Source organism: Camelina sativa, chromosome 16 (assembly GCF_030686135.1).
Source record: "Camelina sativa cultivar CO46 ecotype springtype chromosome 16, ASM3068613v1".
In the NCBI taxonomy this organism is placed as follows: domain Eukaryota; kingdom Viridiplantae; phylum Streptophyta; class Magnoliopsida; order Brassicales; family Brassicaceae; genus Camelina; species Camelina sativa.
The window spans coordinates 7427450-7444956 of record NC_141895.1 but is presented as its reverse complement, the minus strand read 5'-3'; the positions used below and the strand labels follow the sequence as shown (position 1 = coordinate 7444956).

Below are 17507 nucleotides of genomic sequence, written 5' to 3'. Positions count from 1 at the left end.
CCGAAAACCACTCAGTACCAATACGATCCATCTTTTTCAGCATGCTGATATAGCGAGAATGGACCCCCACATCCGCAGCCACTGGCTGCCGCTCCCCTGCCACCACTTGTGGCACTACCTGAGCCTGAGCTAGTGCCTACTATCAACTGTGCCAGCAAACCCGTAAGGTCGACACCCGCGACTCCACCCACTGGGACTCCCACACCTGGGGCCCTAACATCACCGACTACTGGAGCATCAACACCGTCCCCTCCGGCCACACTCATGGAATCCCCCTGGACACCCTGCGACTCGCCAACACCTTCTGCTGTCACACTCTGATCCGCAACCTCACTAACCTCTGGGAATCTGCCCTTACCACGACCACGTCCACGTCCACGACCACGAACAGCAACAGCATCCTCTCTAACCATCTGCACTACCATGAACAGAAGGCTAAGCACACAATTATCATAACACAGAAACATAAACTCATTGTGGAATCACATTGTAGGCTCGAAGAGGATGTTCTAGGACTCTATGCCACAACTCACATAATCAATCAAAACATGCAATCCCAAACATCACAACAGAAACCTAGTGAACCCAAACTGAAACTACCTGACCCGTTTTTTATTAAAAATAATAAATAATTAAATAATAAATAACAATTAACTACAACTAGTGGTCGTATAGCCACTAGCCACCTAACCAAAATCACAAACAACAACGGAAATATCCAATACAAATAAATATCCAATAAATAATAACCAATAATCGAATATAACAATAATCCAAAACCAATCATCAGAAAACATGAAACCAGCAACCTAGTAATGGTTCTAATGACCCAACTCTAGCAACCTAACAATGCCAGACAACATCCAATCGAGTCCCTAAAACATCCTCCTCTTCATTGCCTTGATTCCACGATCACACTTTGCCTTTACCTGCACCACAAACACAAATTGCAATGCATGAGTATTTTATAAACACTTAGTAGGGCAATCCTCCCATCTATTGGGCTATACACACAAGCAGTAGAGATACTCTAACCATCAAACAACAGTCAACAACAAACCAGACTCTGCATCGAACGACACAAACAGGGAACATCATCGACCGACACTGGGTATGCATCGGTCGACACAAGGTTCACTTGCATCGACTGATACTTCCACTTGCATCGACCGACGTATGCTTGACATCACGCGGAAATCCTAATCGCATCGACCGACGCCTCCACATGGCATCGACCGATGCTCATAGGTCAATCCGCGCAGTCCTCGCACTAGCATCGACCGACGCACATAGTGCATCAACCGATGCACATGCCGAGTATCATATTCTCCGAAGCTTCTCGCCGGATCTTCGTTCCTGCAACCACTAGACTCAATCCCAAGCCACAAGAAAGCTTCCTAACGCCTCAAATAACATTCTAACAAGTATAACAACACATAAACAAACAGATCAGAGGAATCTCCAGCTTAGATAAGCCATGGTCATGCACTTACCTTTGCCACAGAAGATTCTGAACCACAAATAAGCAAGAACATGCTCCTAGGAAGCTCCTACAACGATCTTAGCTGCAGATCTCTACAGGAACGCCTTCAATCTCTCCAAACTCACCAAGAACACTTAGAACTCTTTTCTCTCTTATTTCCTCTTTGAAAACGGCTAAAACTAGTCGAATGAGACAAGCATACGACTTAAGGGTTTTCCTTTTCCATTTTCCCAAAACGCAGCGTTTAACTTAAGTCAAAACGCAGAAAACTGAACCTGCATCGACTGATGCTCCTCCAGCATCGACTGATGCTCTTCCAGCATCGACCAATGCTCTTCCAGCATCAACCGATGCACATCTCCAAACCGGGATTTTGGTTCGCGGATGTTACAGTGGTTTATACAAATGCATCCAGAGTTGGTTTGTGGTGTGTGTTTATGCAGCATGGGAAGATGATTTCCTATGCTTCACGACAGTTGCGGAAGCAAGAGGACAACTATCCTACTCATGACTTGCAGATGGGTGCTGTAGTTTTTGCTCTGAAGATTTGGAGATCTTATCTCTATGGTGCAAAGGTATATGTGTTTACAGATAATAATAGCCTGAAGTATATATTCAATTAGCCCGAGCTGAACTTTAGGCAGAGGCAGTGGTGGAACTGGTGGCGGATTATGATCTGGACATAGCTTATCACCCTAGTAAGGCTAACCTGGTTGCAGATGCTCTAAGTCGGAAGAGGGCAGCTTTGGCTCAGGAGGAGGACATGGATTCTCTGGTAGGAGAGATCAGTGCGTTGAGTTTGTGTGTGGTGTCTCAAGAGCCATTGGGTTTGGAGGCGGCTGATAGAGCAGATCTTGTGAGCAGGGTGCGGTTGGCTCAGGAAAATGATTTGGGGCTGGTGAATGCCTCGAAGGCTGTTGATTATGAGTATCATGTCTCAGCTAATGGTACTATTTTGGTGTGCCTAAGGATGAGGATTTGAGGCAGGAGATCCTGAGAGAGGCTCATGCGAGCATGTTCTCTATTCATCCATGAGCGACTAAGATGTACCGTGACCTCAAGAGGTACTATCATTGGATCGGGATAAAGAAGGATGTGGCTAGCTGGGTCGCGAGGTGTGATGTGTGTCAGCTAGTGAAGGCCGAGCATTAGGTACCAGATGGATTGCTGAAGAGTCTTCCCATTCCAGAGTGGATGTGGGATATGATTACTATGGACTTCTTGGTAGGTTTACCAGTGTCCAGGACTTTGATGCTATTTGGGTCATTGGGGACCGGTTGACTAAGTTGACACATTTTCTAGCCATTAAGAAGACTGATGGAGCAGCGGTCTTGGCTAAGAAGTATGTGAAGGAGATAGTCCGATTGCATGGGGTGCCAGCGAGCATTGTGTCTGATAGGGATTCCAAGTTCACTTCGGTGTTCTGGAGGGCATTTCAGGCAGAGATGGGCACTAAGGTGCATATGAGTACAACTTATCATCCCCAGACAGATGGGCAGTCCGAGAGGACGATCCAGACGTTGGAGTATTTGCTGAGGATGTGTGTGCTGGATTGGGGTGGTCATTGGGCAGATCACTTGAGCTTGGTAGAGGTATCTTACCACAACAGTTACCAGGCGAGTATTGAGATGGCTCCTTACAAGTTTTTGTATGGGAGGTCATGTTGTACACCGTTATGCTGACCTTTGTGGCGGGCTGTTTAGCCGTGTGTGGCCTTTGTGGCGGGCTGTTTAGCCGTGTGTGGCCTTTGTGGCGGGTTGTTTAGCCATTGTGTGGCCTTTGTGGCGGGCTGTTTAGCCGTGTGTGGCCTTCGTGGCGGGCTGTTTAGCCGTTTTGTGGCCTTTGTGGCAGGCTGTTTAGCCGTTGTGTAGCCTTTGTGGCGGGCTGTTTAGCCGTTTTGTGGCCATTTTGGCGGGCTGTTTAGCCAGAGTGTGGCCTTTGTGGCGGGCTGTTTAGCCAGAGTGTGGCCTTTGTGGCGGGTTGTTAGCCAGAGTTGCCTGTTTAGGCGGTCCTTCGGGATGAGTGGTCTTTCTGACTGTCCTTCGGGACGATTGGCCTTGGTGGCGGTCCTGTTTAGGACATTTGTTTGGCCTTTGTGGCGGTCCTGTTTAGGAAATTTGTTGGCCTTGGTGGTGGTCTTGTTTAGGACATTTGTTTGGCCTTTGTGGCGGCCCGTGGGGCAGTGAGATGATCCTTGTGTGGTCATGAGGTATTCCAATGAGGGGATATGTGCTTGGTAGGACATTGTGTTGTCTTACGCGAGCCACGAGAAGGAAACCTGGATAGTGATAGGACTCAGACGTGTTCAGAATTGTTTTCTCGCGACTCTTGGGGGATTTAGGTTCTCCTAGTACTGCTATATTCTAAGACTCTGTGGCTTGGGAGTATGGTTGGTATATCGACTTCGGATGACGATTCGGGGGCGCGTTGTAGGGTGGCAACCAAAGAGACGAGTATTGGACTTCCTTATATATATTATGGCATGCGGGTTTCGGCCTAATGAGGAGCCAATATCTTGGCATGCAGACTTCGATCTGATGAGGAACCAATAAAAACTCAAAGTTTAGGCCTGTGAGTAAAGGAAAGTCCAATAGTCGAGAGCAAATAATGCCTGGAACGTGAGTCTATTGCCTATAGGTGACCTTTTGTAGATCAGTCGGAGGAGTGCGGGCCGTGGAGACGGTTGCACGAGAGTCCTTGGCTGATGGTTTTTTGAGATTCGAGGACGAATCTATGTTGGTGGGGGAGAATTGTAACACCCGCGACCAAAACTCTACGTTTTGGGGGTGGGTGTCGATCGACACCCAGGTGGTGTCAGCGACACCAGTTATTCTTGTTCAGCCAGATTGTTTTAATAATCGATTTGGTTCGGTTAGGTTTCGGGAAACCATTGAACCGAGTTATTTATGTGGGTTTTCGATGACAGAAGGGTTTTGGAAGTGTTTTTGTGTCGCCGTTTGTTGTTTTTGAGAGAGCAAGAGGAGAAAACAGTTTCTAAAGGTTCTTGTGAGAGTTTGTGAGATTTCAAGGCCTATTGGGTGAGATCTTGCTTTGGGAGTGAAGATCGAGGGCTAGGATCATGCTAGAGGCTTCCTAGGAGTGTGGGATTCGTCATTGTTGGTCAGAAACTTCCTGCAAAGAGGTGAGTGCATGACCATGGCTTATATAAGCTAAGATCTCTGTTTCTGTGATATTGTGTGTTGTTTGGTTGTTTCTTTTGGTTGTTTGTAAGTTTTTCGTAGCTCTTGAGGCTTGGATTCACTCATGGGATCGTGTGGGACGAAAAGGAGAAGTTTGGAGGCGAGATTCGGAGGTTATGTTCGAAGAAAATCATTGTTCGGTAGTGGTGTCGGTCGACACCAACGCGAGGACGACTTGGGGACTTAGCGAGCGTCGGTCGACACCATGTGGAGGTGTCGGTCGACACCAGATGTCCAGTGTCGGTCGACACCTTTGGGTATCGGTCAACACCCTTTCTGACAGTAACAACATTGTGTCGGGTCGCTTTGTGCATGTTCCTGGTTTGTTTTATTGTTGTTGTTTGTGCCATGAGAGATCTTATTGCTTGTGTGTATAGCCCAGTAGATAGGAGGATTGCCTCACTGAGTTTTTATCAAATACTCATTCATCTCAATTTGTGTTTGTGGTGCAGGTAAAGGTAAAGTGTAATCGTGGAATCACGGCAATGATGAGGAGGATGTTCTAGGGACTCGATTGGATGTTGCCTGACATTGTTAGGTTGCTAGAGTTGAGTCTTTAGAACTTGCTAGGTTGTGGGTTCCTTTTTTCCTGTTGTTTGATATTGGAATGGTTATGTTTTGGATATTGGTTATTTTATTATTGGATATCATTGGATATTGGTTTTGGTTGTGTTATCCGTTGTTGTGTGTTTGTGGTTAGGTGGCTAGTGGGTATGAGACCACTAGCTGTAGAGTATTTATTTATTATTATTTTTAAAAAAACGGGTCGGGACGTTTCAAATTGGTCAAGATTGATACATATTTTGGATCAAATCTCATGATCGTAGATGAAGGTATTGGGAGCTGTAAATAAAATGTGCAAAATCGTAACAAAGCAAGTGGGTCCTCCCTCACATGAAGCTCTCGGACATGGAGGTTAAGGAGTCCCACACAAAACTTGTAGCCGATAGTGCATTGTGGAAGAGAGACAAACTCGGGCTTACATTGTAATGGCGGTTGATGAGGATTGAGAGACAAGGTTGTTCTATGGTTGAACCTAGGAGGAATCAAGCAAAGCCGAAACAGAACAGGTGGGTCCTCCCTCACATGAAGCTCAAAACCATGGAAGTTAAGGAGCCCCACACAGGTTAACACTAGGATAAACACTAGGTTAACTCGAAGAAACATGTGGTTTTGGTACATTTTGGGGGTTTCAGTGTGCTTTTAAAACAAACTATCCAACTGATATTGATTAAGTGTGTATCAAACATTCTTATAGAGGCTTTTGCACAACCATTAATGTGTTTGCGGCCACCCAAAATAGAGGCAGAGTAATCTAACCGGGTTAGGTTTGATAGTCTTCTAGAGGGTCTAAATAACTTCAAAATTAGACATGTAACAAAGCATAGCTGATAAAATCTATCTACCAGAGTTCGAGAATGAGATTTGGGTTCAAACCTGGATCGAGGAGACAAAGGATAACTAGGTAAGGAGCTGCATTGGAAATGAACCTCAACTGGATTTTGTCCAACAGCAGGGTTGGGAGGAAGCAAACTGGTATGGCTTGTGAAATCCATCTTAATCGCATAGCGCGGCGGATCAAAATAGAGTAGAAGCAACACACAAACTATGGAATGCAGATCTACAGGAGGGGGGGGGGGGGGGAGGTCGCCTGGGTGGAAGCTTTTGCCGACACAATCTCGCTCAGTTCTGACGTCAAAACAAAGCTCTCTTCCAACCTCAATGAAGTAGAACACTTGGTAAAGGAGTATGAACCCAAGGCCAAGGGGAAAGGAGGTGAAGGGATTGACTTCGAGGGAGACCGGTAAGAGAGGTGGAAAGCAAGGCACACAGGGCGCCCTAAGGACTAAGATTTATTAACGAAAAGCGGGGGTCTCAAGAGAATCACCTAGGCAAGACGACTCACCGATTGAGCTGAGGGGGGGGGGGAGGGGAGACGAACCTGTAGCATATGCGGAGTAGCTTGGCGAACTGTCGAACCTCCGGTGGATTCACAATCAGTCCAGACCAAGGTTTTGTAACAAAGGATAGGACGGTGGTGACAGGAAGAGCAGCCCAGCGGCGCCGATCTGGTTCTACGCCGCCGGGAGGAGGTTTCTCGGGGGTTGTGCCAGGGAGAACAGCTAGGGCGAACTAGCAAACTACCTTTTCTTCTCTTTCTCTCTAATCTCTTCTTTTTGCAAAACAAATTTATATCCAATTACTATAATGAAAAAACTTTTATGTAGAAAGACTAAAAACACATAAAAATGTTCTTTCTATTTTCTTTTCTAAAAAAATTATATGAAAAACAATTTTTTAATGTTTAATTTTTTAATTTAAAAATATGATTAATGAAAAATATAATGTGACAAAATGATTTTAAAAAATAATTTTTAAAAATAATTTTTAAAATAAGATTTAGAAAAACAAAAATATGATTTAAAATATAATATATAAAGATATAATATTCATTTTTTATATTATGTATAAAATATGATTTAAGAATATGATTTTAAAAATATATATTAAATAAGTTTTATAAAAATAGAATGTATGAAATATAACTAAAAGTAGTACCGAATATTCATTTGTAAAGATTCTACTGTATTCCTAAAGTTATATTATACGAAGTAATGAAAAACAATATAATAAAAAATAGTCAAAACTCACAAAGGAAAGGAAAGGAAAGTGTCGTAACCTAACAAATTGTCTCCACATATATATATGTCTCGAGGGAATAGAGTAGCCGACTAGCCGCAGAGAGATTACGAAAGTTAGAAAACTTATAAAAAGAATGACGAAAATGTCAGTTCTTTCTGTGGATTTGGTAGGGGAGATACTCTCTAGGGTTCAGCTAACATCTCTGAGCGCAGTGCGATGTACTTGCAAATCGTGGAATGCTTTATCTAAGCATCAGTTTTTTGGTAAAGAAACATATCAGTTTTTAGGGTTCACGGTTATGGACTCTAAGGTTTGTTCCTTGAGATTCAATCTCCAAGGAATCCGCAACGAAGATGATGACGGTAGTGGACATCACCAGAAATTTGGCAGAAGCAAGTTCGTCAAAATTGTAGTTCCAACATCTATAAAGCAAATAAGTGAACTCAACCAAGTCGATGTCAGTAATGAAGTCTTTCACTGCGACGACTTATTACTATGTATCACCAAGGACCGATGGTGGCTCATGGTATGGAACCCTTATCTAGGGGAAATCAGATGGATTCGATTAAGACAACAATTCAGGGCATGTGACAATTTTACAATGGGATACGACAACAATAACCGTAACCACAAAATCATGAGGTTTTTTACTGAAGACATAGAACGTCAAAGCTTAGAAATTTACGATTTTAACTCTAATTTATGGAGGGTTGTTGAATTCACTCCCATCTGTGGTTTAGAAAGCGGCTTGTCTTTGAAGGGAAATGCTTACTTTTTCGCTCAGGATACAATAGAGATTGAAGAAGAAGAAAAATTTGAAAACTATTTACTTTGTTTTGATTTTACAGCAGAGAGATTTGGACCGCATCTTCCTCTGCCATTTCACTCTTATGATGACGAGATTGGAGCTGTGACTCTATCTTGTGTAAGACAAGAGCAGCTTTCTTTGTTATATCATAACTGCGAGACAGTCGAGTCATTAGATTTTTGGATTACGAATCAGGTTGATCCCAATGCGGTGTCTTGGAGCAAGTTTTTGAAAGTGCATACTGGTTTTCCGAGAAACTTTGTACTTTGGAGCTTCTTCATTGACGAAGAGAAGAAAAACGCTGTGGTTTCCGACGAATATTCATATGTTACCAAGAAGACCGATGTCTACCAAAAAGTTTACATTATTGGAGAAGATTGATACTTCAAATCCTTTAAACTTAGATGCTCTGACTCACCTGACTTCCTTGCTTATGCTCCAAGTTTAGTGCACATACAAACCAACCAACCAGGTATTGCGATTGCGATTGTTTTGCTACTGAATAGCTACTAAACTAAAACAGTCGCCTAGTAGACGCTAATTCGAGACTGATGCATAATGTTGCAGTTTAGTCGCCAATTTGCGACTAATTTCGAGACCAATTTGACAGTCGCTAAACATTGCGACTAAGCAGCTACTCATTAGCGACTGATATATTTAATTTGGGCCTTAAACCAAATTTTGGGCCGTAACAAAACAGCGAAAACCCAAATCGATCTCATCCTCATCCCCGAGATACCCTAATCCCTAATTTCTCTTCATCCGCCGTGAAAACCCTAGATCTCAATTGCTCTCAATCGAGAAAACCCGAAATCTTCATCCCCGTCCTTGTATCTCTCGATTTTGATGGCTGGAGTAAAGAAAAGAGGAGGAGGAAGAAGAAACCCCTCAAATCGAACCGCTGGAACCTCACAAATGGCGAATCGAAGACCCGCTACTCTTCCCAGCCTATATGCCTTCACGCCGACGAACCAGCGAGATCCAGACACTGATTCTCAGGGAATTCCTGTCCCAATCCTCCAGCCTCTAGTGAGACCTACACCTTCTTACCGAGACTATCCACCTCTGACAAATCTGTTCCAGTTATCGAGGAGCTTTCAAGGAACATCCCCTTCCAGCAAAGCTCCAATCAGGCGTCCTTTTCCTCAACCTCTCGCCTTCGCGACGAATCCACCAGAATTCTTGAGTCAACTTCGAGAGTCTCCTTAATCGTCAGTCACGAATCATCATCGACAGTCTCCTCTACCTCGACAGTCTTCCCTACCTCGACAGTCTCCTCTACCTCGACAGTCTCCTCACGTCTCAAATCATCGAGCAGCTGATGTACTCGCTTCTTTACATGATATGCTTGTCCAACCAGGCTGTGAGTTGTATACCACTGTCCTCTCTCCCTCGTTAGAGTGTGGAACCACTTGGTATGATTAGTTATTTTAGTTGAGTAGTTTGATTAGAATTTTACTTGAATTGATTAGAATTTTTAGGTTTGTTTGTGTTTGGAACATTTGTGTTTGTGTTTGATTAGAATTTTAAGAATTTTGTACTTTCGATTTGTTTATTTTTGAAGGTTTTTCTGTGTTTGATTAGAATTTTACTTTTCATTTGTTTGTGTTTGAAAGTTTGGTAAAGACAAGTCATCAATTACCCAAAAGATTACAAAAGTGTTTACAAACAAGTTTGATGATCCATATTACAGTTGGGGTTGTGTTCCTACTGCAAGAAGAGAAAACTACTTCTTGGAATTCGCGGTAAATTTCTACTCCTTTCAGTTTGATTTCTGTATTTATAGTTGGTTTTTTGGGTTTTTATATCACTAACACTAGTCTTCTTTTGTAGAAAACACTCACCCTGGGATCCCTCACTAACCGGTGTGGTTCAAGAAAAGTTCTATACCATTTGTCAAAACCATATGAAAGACATGGTTTCCAAGGCAGCAGCTCAGCGAGATCAAGTGAAACCGAGTTGGATTGAGAAAACTCTTTGGAAAGAAATGTATGACTATTGGAACACAGAAGAAGCCATGGCAAAGAGTGCAACCACTTCAGCAGCTCGAATGTCTGACTGTAATGGTCTTGGCCCTCACAAGCATGTATCAGGGCCAAAGTCTTACTTACAAATCGAACAAGAGATGGTGAGTTACATCATAACCTTTTCATTGTTTAATTACTTGACATCAGATGGTTCCTACCCTTTTAATTGTCTAACATTTCAGGAAGTGGAATTGGGAAGACCACCAACTAGTCCTGAATTTTTTCTCAGGACTCATACCAAGAAAGATGGTACTTTTGTGGATAAGAAAGCGCAAGCAGTTCATGAGGCATATTAGAAAAAAAGGGAAGCTAAGTTGGCTGCTCTTGATAATGATGAGTCTTCTGATGGTACTTCACGTCGATCAGAGCTATCTCACGAGGAGGATGATGAGCTTTTTCTTCAGGTAATTTGTTTTTTTTCTAATAAGCTATTAAGTTTTTCATTGTTATGTAATGATGTAACTTTTTCTCTCTGTTTTGTTTATGCAGTCTACTTTCATAAATGATAGAGGAACATACTTTGGAGTTGGAAGCCTAGGGAGTTACATCAACAGGAAGCGGAAGTTCCCTGGATGCTCTTTTACTTTCACAAGCCTGCAACAACAGCTTGAAGAAGTTAACCGCAAAATAGAGCAACAAGCAGCTCTACAAGCAGAGCGTGACACAAAGGCTTCTTGGGTTGCAGCTGAGGCTTTACGAGTTGCATCTGAGCAACAAGCAGAGATCTCACGCTTGGTGAGCTTCCTCAAGGTTAGCCCAAACTATGTCGCCTTCCTCGAGTCTCAAACCAATGACCCAAACCCTGCTGATGTTCAAAGTTAGGTTCCTTCACTATCCCTCCTTCCCTCATGTTTATGAAAACTTGTGTAATATTTGCGACTTGTACTCTTGGATGTTTTCTGGAACTTATGTTGGATGTAAAATCAAACTTATGTCTTTGTTTAATTTCATGTTTGTTATGTTTTAGTTATAGTTTTCATAATCAGTTTTGGTATTACAAAATCAAATAATTCATTTTTACCAGAATTTTTTTTAAAACATGATTATTAAACAGTCGTAAAACAGTCATCGAAATGTACACAAAACAGTAACCAAAACAGTCGCAAATGAATAACCAGATCGATCGCTAAATCGATGCAATTCATTCCCTAAATTTAGCGACTGTTTGGCGAGGGAAGAACGACCACAATTATCAGCCGCCAATTAGTAGCTCCGTGTCGACTGTTTAGCGACTGATTATTTTAGCGACGCACTGTTTATCGACTATGCATGTCAGTCGCCAATCAGTCGCTACTAAGTAGTTTGCGACTGTATAGTGACTGTTTTTGTAGTCACTAATTCCATGTTTTCTTGTAGTGCGCCATGGTGCAAAGATAAGCTCACCAGCATTACTAACACCTGTGAAGCCTATTGGGTCCATTCGTATCCATTTCCATCCTTCAAAATACATAGATCAATAATAGAAGGGAAACTCAAAGTATCAACTAAGGCTATTCTTCCTTCATACGGTACCCTACCAGACTTGAAAATAGAACAACTCTCTGGATAAATTTGATTTTCGTCTAGTAATGAGAGAGACGGAATGTTAATTTCGCAATTAGTTGCCAGTTTGAGTCAACCTATTTCACTACATATTCCTAAATTATATTATACGAAGTAATAAAAAACAATATAATAAAAAATAGTCAAAACTCACAAAGGAAAGGAAAGGAAAGTGTCGTAACCTAACAAATTGTAGTGTCGTAACCTAACAAATTGTCTCCACATATATGTCTCGAGGGAAAAGAGTAGCCGACTAGCCGCAGAGAGATTACGAAAGTTAGAAAACTTATAAAAATAATGACGAAAATGTCAGATCTTTCTGTGGATTTGGTAGGGGAGATACTCTCTAGGGTTCAGCTAACAGCTCTGAGCGCAGTGCGATGTACTTGCAAATCGTGGAACGCTTTATCTAAGCATCAGATTTTTGGTAAAGAAACACAGCAGTTTTTAGGGTTCACGGTTATGGATTCTAAGGTTTGTTCCTTGCGATTCAATCTCCAAGGAATCCGCAACGAAGATGATGACGGTAGAAGCAACTTCGTCAAAATTATTGTTTCAACATCTATAAAGCAAATAAGTGAACTCAACCAAGTCGATGTCGTAATGAAGTCTTTCACTGCGACGGCTTATTGCTCTGCGTTACCAAGGACCGGTGGAGGTTCATGGTATGGAACCCTTATCTGGGCCAAATTAGATGGATTTGATTAAGAAAGCAATTCTACTCATATTATTACAATTTTTCTATGGGATACGACAACAGTAACGGCAACCACAAAATCATGATTGTTTTTTAAAAAAAACAAAAAACGTCACTACTTAGAAATTTACGATTTTAACTCTAATTTATGGAACGTTGTTGAATTCACTCCCATCTTTGATATACATAGCGGCGCTGTGTCTTTGAAGGGAAATGCTTACTTTTTTGCTCAGGATATAATAGAGATTGAAGAAGAAGAGAAATTTGAAAATTATTTACTCTGTTTTGATTTTACAGCAGAGAGATTTGGACCGCATCTTCCTATGCCATTTCACTATTATGATGACGAGACTGCAGCTGTGACTCTATCTTGTGTCAGACAAGAGCAGCTTGCTTTGTTATATCGTAACTGCGAGACAGTTGTTGAGTCATTAGAGTTTTGGATTACGAATCAGGTTGATCCCAATGCGGTGTCTTGGAGCAAGTTTTTGAAAGTGGATATCACACCAAACTTTGTACCTGGGAGCTTCTTCATTGACGAAGAGAAGAAAGTCGCTGTGGTTTTCGACGAATATGCATATGTTATCAAGAAGACCGATGTCTACCAAATAGTTTACATTATTGGAGAAGATGGATACTTCAAATCCTTTGAACTTAGATGCTCTAACTCACCTGAATCCCTTGCTTATGCTCCAAGTTAGTGCACATACAAACCAACCAACCAGGCAAAACGAAAAGAAGAAAAAGGAAGAACAAAAGAAGAAAGATAGAGATTGCTAATTAGTTCCATTTGCGATGGTACTTTATTTGTTACTTATTGCATCACCTCCTGTTTTTATTCATTGGCTTTCATGTCCTTTTGAACAATTATTAGAAATAATTACTATTTAATTATCATCTAACAAAGCATTCAGATTTTGCATGTTTTTTTCAACTGTTCATGTCACCTTTATCAGTATCAAACTACTTATATACCACAATGCATATTTCTCGTGATAATTTCTTTGTGATTCTGAATCGCAACCCGTCTCGTTTTAATTGCACGAATAAAAATTTCCTTTTGTCAGTTGTTCAATGTTTGGTTTGTTGATGTGTATTTTTGTGGAAGCGTCGTAGTTTTAGGTTAGATGTGTGTTTAACATGGTCCATGAAAGTAAAGCCCTAGTGTTCTTTCATTAGCATTGGGCAATACTAACTATGAGTCTGAAACAAATAAGTGTTGCGTAAGTATCTAATGAATATAATTAAGTAATCCCCTTCTCATGACATGATCAAATATATATGTAGACTTGCTGCCAAATCTAGTCCCTTGTCAGATAGCTGAATCTTTAATATATATGTTGACAGTTTAGATCAGAAATAAATCCTTCAATATTTTGATTGAAAATTGTATACCATGGAACAATTTATACATACTCCGTTCTGTATAAGTTCGTCAAATTCATAAGCACAGCTTGGTGTATAAATAAATAAATTCACCAACATCAGTGAATATACATGCAGAGCACACTAAATAATCAATGACTGGTCAAATAAAGATCCCAAGAAAAATCAAAGACGTACATAAATATAGAGAATCATATATATGTTAAGTAAACATTAATTGACCGATGAAGGCACTACTTCACAAAGACACGAGACTCGATGTGATTTGGGTAAAAACCTAAGGTGTAGAAACCGTCCTTACAATTCCAAATTCATCACCCACATTTCCTTCAAACAAGACTTCTCTAACACTGTTTCTCCTGTAATCAAAATATAGAATATAAAACGATTCATCAAACCTCCACGGTGCAAAGATAAGCTCACCAGCATTACTAACACCTTTGAATTCTGGCTTTTTCTTCTGTATTAGGTCCATTTTAGAAAGAGGCAAAACAGCTCGTTTATGCGTCCATTCGTGTCTATCTCCATCCTTCAAAATCCATAGATCAATAGAAGGGAAATTCAAAGTATCAACTAAGGCTAATCTTCCGTCATACGGTATCATACGAGAATTCATAAGAGAACAACTCTCCGGATATTTGATCTCATTAAACTTTTCAGAGCTGATATCAAAGCTCATTATACAAAATTTCTTAATGCCAGCACCAACATCAACAAGGGCACTGTAATATATGACTCCATTATTAATGCATCCACCACCTATATTATGCCGGTGCTTAGGACCGTTGGTTACTATTCTACATGATCCTTGTTTTAGAGCTCCGAATGTAAGAATCCAAATCTTGGAGTCTCCAATAACACGTAGTACTATGTATTTCGCATCAATCTGATCATATCCCAGAATAGATCCAGCCTTGTATTCACCTTTTTGGGTGTCTTCAGGTTCAGGTAAAACGAAGGAGCGTTTCAGTGTAGGGTTCCAAATCACGAGCTGTTTCGAACATTGCATGAAAATCAAGCCGTGCACGTAATGAAAACTATAGGGGTTACCAAAAGTAGGGTTTCGATATTGATAACTCCCCACATAAGAAAAAAGACCACCGGAATTATTCTTGTGTAGGGTAGACGAGAAAACGCACACCATGTCGCCTTTAAGGGCGGTTAGAAGTACAGAAGGCCGCAATGCCAAGGACCGAGTCGTAAAGGAGTTGATGAAATCTTTAGTTGTGGTGATGGCCGACCATAGCTTAGATACGGAGCGAAATCTCCCAACCGATTTGGCAGGAAGTCTCGAGAGTATCTCAATAGTTAAATCCAGAGGAATATGTTCTGATTGAGATGTATCATCATCATATGAGGACACTGACGACGATGAAGATTGTGTTGTTCTGTGAATATGTCCCGTCTTCTCTTCCATGGCCAATCGCTCCATTATTAACACTTTCTTTAAACCCTAATTTGTTATTAAACTCATTATATAAAATAGAAATTAGAAGATCTCGAATTTAATTCTCGAACCCATTATCGGGCTCTTTAATTAAATATTAAAAAAGGAAAGGTAATATAGGAAAATTGTAAATATTGATTAGGGAGTGATGTATTCATCAAAAAGAAATGAAAAATGATTACCACCTACATGATAACTACACAACACATATAACTACACAGGCAAATAATATAAATGTATTATTAACTGAACTATTGTTATCACATCAAGACATGCATAAACAAATGTAAGTTATGTGTACAACATCATAACAGAGACGGTGCTTTGTTGACCAAAATCCGTCGTTGACCAATGTTGAGCGGTGTTGACCAGAAAAATATTCACAAAAAATATTTTTTCTACTTTTTTCGTAAAAATAATAATTTTTATTTTTATATATTTCTGATAAATAAATGTTAATAATAAATGATTTGTATTCATTATTCAAATACATGAAATTCTATTTATTTACATGAAAGGCATAAGTCTAGAAGATAACTAAAAACCAAAAGTTGGTTTTGTATAGAATCAAAGGTTGGTTTTGTAAAATCAAAGGTTGTAGAAGATAATTAAAAACTAATAGTAGTTTTACAAAACCAACATTTGATTTTACAAAACCCACTTTTGGTTTTTAAATATCTTCTAGATATATGCTTCCATGTAAATAAATAGAATTTTGATTATTTTTGTTGTCTCTTTTCTTATTAAAAAACAAAAATAGTTGGCAATGTCTTGGATATATTTCAAATGACATAATCTTATAAATAAGTAAAAAGTAAAAATATATATATTTAAAACCCTCACATTTGAAAATACAAAAGAAAAAATGATTTTTAAAAGTAAAAATTATAATAAAATTTACTACACATCAAATTTGGTGGTATAGTTTTATTATATTAATTTTTGATATAGAATTTAGAGGGAGGTATTGAACTTGACATTCTAAAAGATTTTAAAGTTTTCCTAAAATCACTTCTTCTTCAATTGATGATTTTTAAAAATCTTTCAAAATCCAATGTTATTCAACTTAACATTCATATAAAATCATTTAAAATAATACACAATCCTTTGTTATTCAATCAATAATTTTTAAAACTTACTTGAAATCTACTGTTATTCAAAACATCACAGCTTTTTTTAAAAATGATATTTTGAATAATTTTAAGAGACTTTATGTTGTTTTTTAGTTGAAAAATATGAATGATAAAATCATACCTTTTTAGCTGGAATTTTGATGGATTTCAAAAAGAAAAACTTACCTATTTTCCTGTGAAATAAAAATTGAGAGAGAAGGATGACTGCAGAGAGACCATCGACCGGTAGTCTCCTGGTTTTCCTTCTTTCACTTGTTCTTCTTCTTCATCTCTCTCTCCCAAATCACTCATACTCAAAAAAATTTGGCTCTCTTGATCTGATGATGCTCTCAAATGGGTGACGATGATGGTGAAGCTTCCCAGTCTTGTTCTTTTCTTCATGATTTGTTCTCGTCGCCGCTCCTTTCCTTCTCTACACTGATGCCGCCGCCTCCTTCAGCAAGACTCCTCCCTTTCGTCAGTTAGCTGAGAATTGATTTTTATTTGGTATATGAAGAGGGTCAAGTTCTTAGCTCTGGTTGTTAGATGAGGTTTCTACTCAAAAGTTTATTAATAATCATTCTGGTTGTTATTTGAGCTCGAGTTTGGCGGTGTCACATGAGGTTTGGCTGTTTTTAATCTTGATGGAATTCTGAAGCAGACTTGATCTTGTTGGTGTGATTCACAAAGAGAACTATGATTAAAAACCCTTTTTGCCGTAAAGAAGGTTTGGAGGCTCAGTTTTTTTTTATATAGGAACTTTTGGAGTTGTGTTGATGTATGCATCTGTCTTGGCTTGGATACTTTTGTTTTGAGACACACAATCAACAAAGGGGAAAAAACTGTTGAAACAAAAAGCAAAGAGCAAAAAATTTCATCACAAGAGTTTCATAGAAAGATGCATCAAAGACGGAGCCTAACACATATGGTTCTTAAAGATGTTACTGGTACTTGCAGCGAGAAACCAACGAATGGTGAGAAAAAGATTTCAGGTTTAAAAGATAATTATCTGTTTCAGGGTTGATTCTTTCTTCTTCGTTTTATTGGGCTACAAACCTCAGAATTGAGCTCTGAAAGATGTTCTAGAAACGTGAGAGCAATATCTTTCCAATATTTTCTATTGTTTCCTTGCGGTTTGATGGGAAATTGGTCTCAAAGTTGG

The 17507-nt window shown here is 39.8% G+C and overlaps 1 protein-coding gene and 3 pseudogenes across 1 annotated transcript; 3 read left to right on the top strand and 1 right to left on the bottom strand.

Moving 5' to 3' along the window:
• The first annotated feature begins 7459 nt into the window (after positions 1–7459).
• On the top strand, positions 7460–8764 carry LOC104753475 (F-box protein At1g59680-like; annotated as a pseudogene).
• Positions 8765–9049: 285 nt separating this feature from the next.
• Positions 9050–10983, top strand: LOC147925247 (uncharacterized; annotated as a pseudogene).
• A 1017-nt stretch (positions 10984–12000) lies between these two features.
• On the top strand, positions 12001–13170 carry LOC104753474 (F-box protein At1g59680 pseudogene; annotated as a pseudogene).
• A 779-nt stretch (positions 13171–13949) lies between these two features.
• On the bottom strand, positions 13950–15218 carry LOC104753473 (F-box protein At5g18160-like). Its single transcript, XM_087492538.1, has one exon. The coding sequence runs from the start codon at positions 15216–15218 to the stop codon at positions 14064–14066; it is 1155 nt and encodes a 384-aa protein (XP_087348664.1). The 3' UTR covers positions 13950–14063.
• Between the last annotated feature and the right edge of the window lie 2289 nt (positions 15219–17507).

Bases quoted from the DNA above. Each gene is read 5' to 3' on its own strand.
- LOC104753473 (XM_087492538.1), bottom strand. From the start codon at position 15,218: ATGGAGCGATTGGCCATGGAAGAGAAGACGGGACATATTCACAGAACA.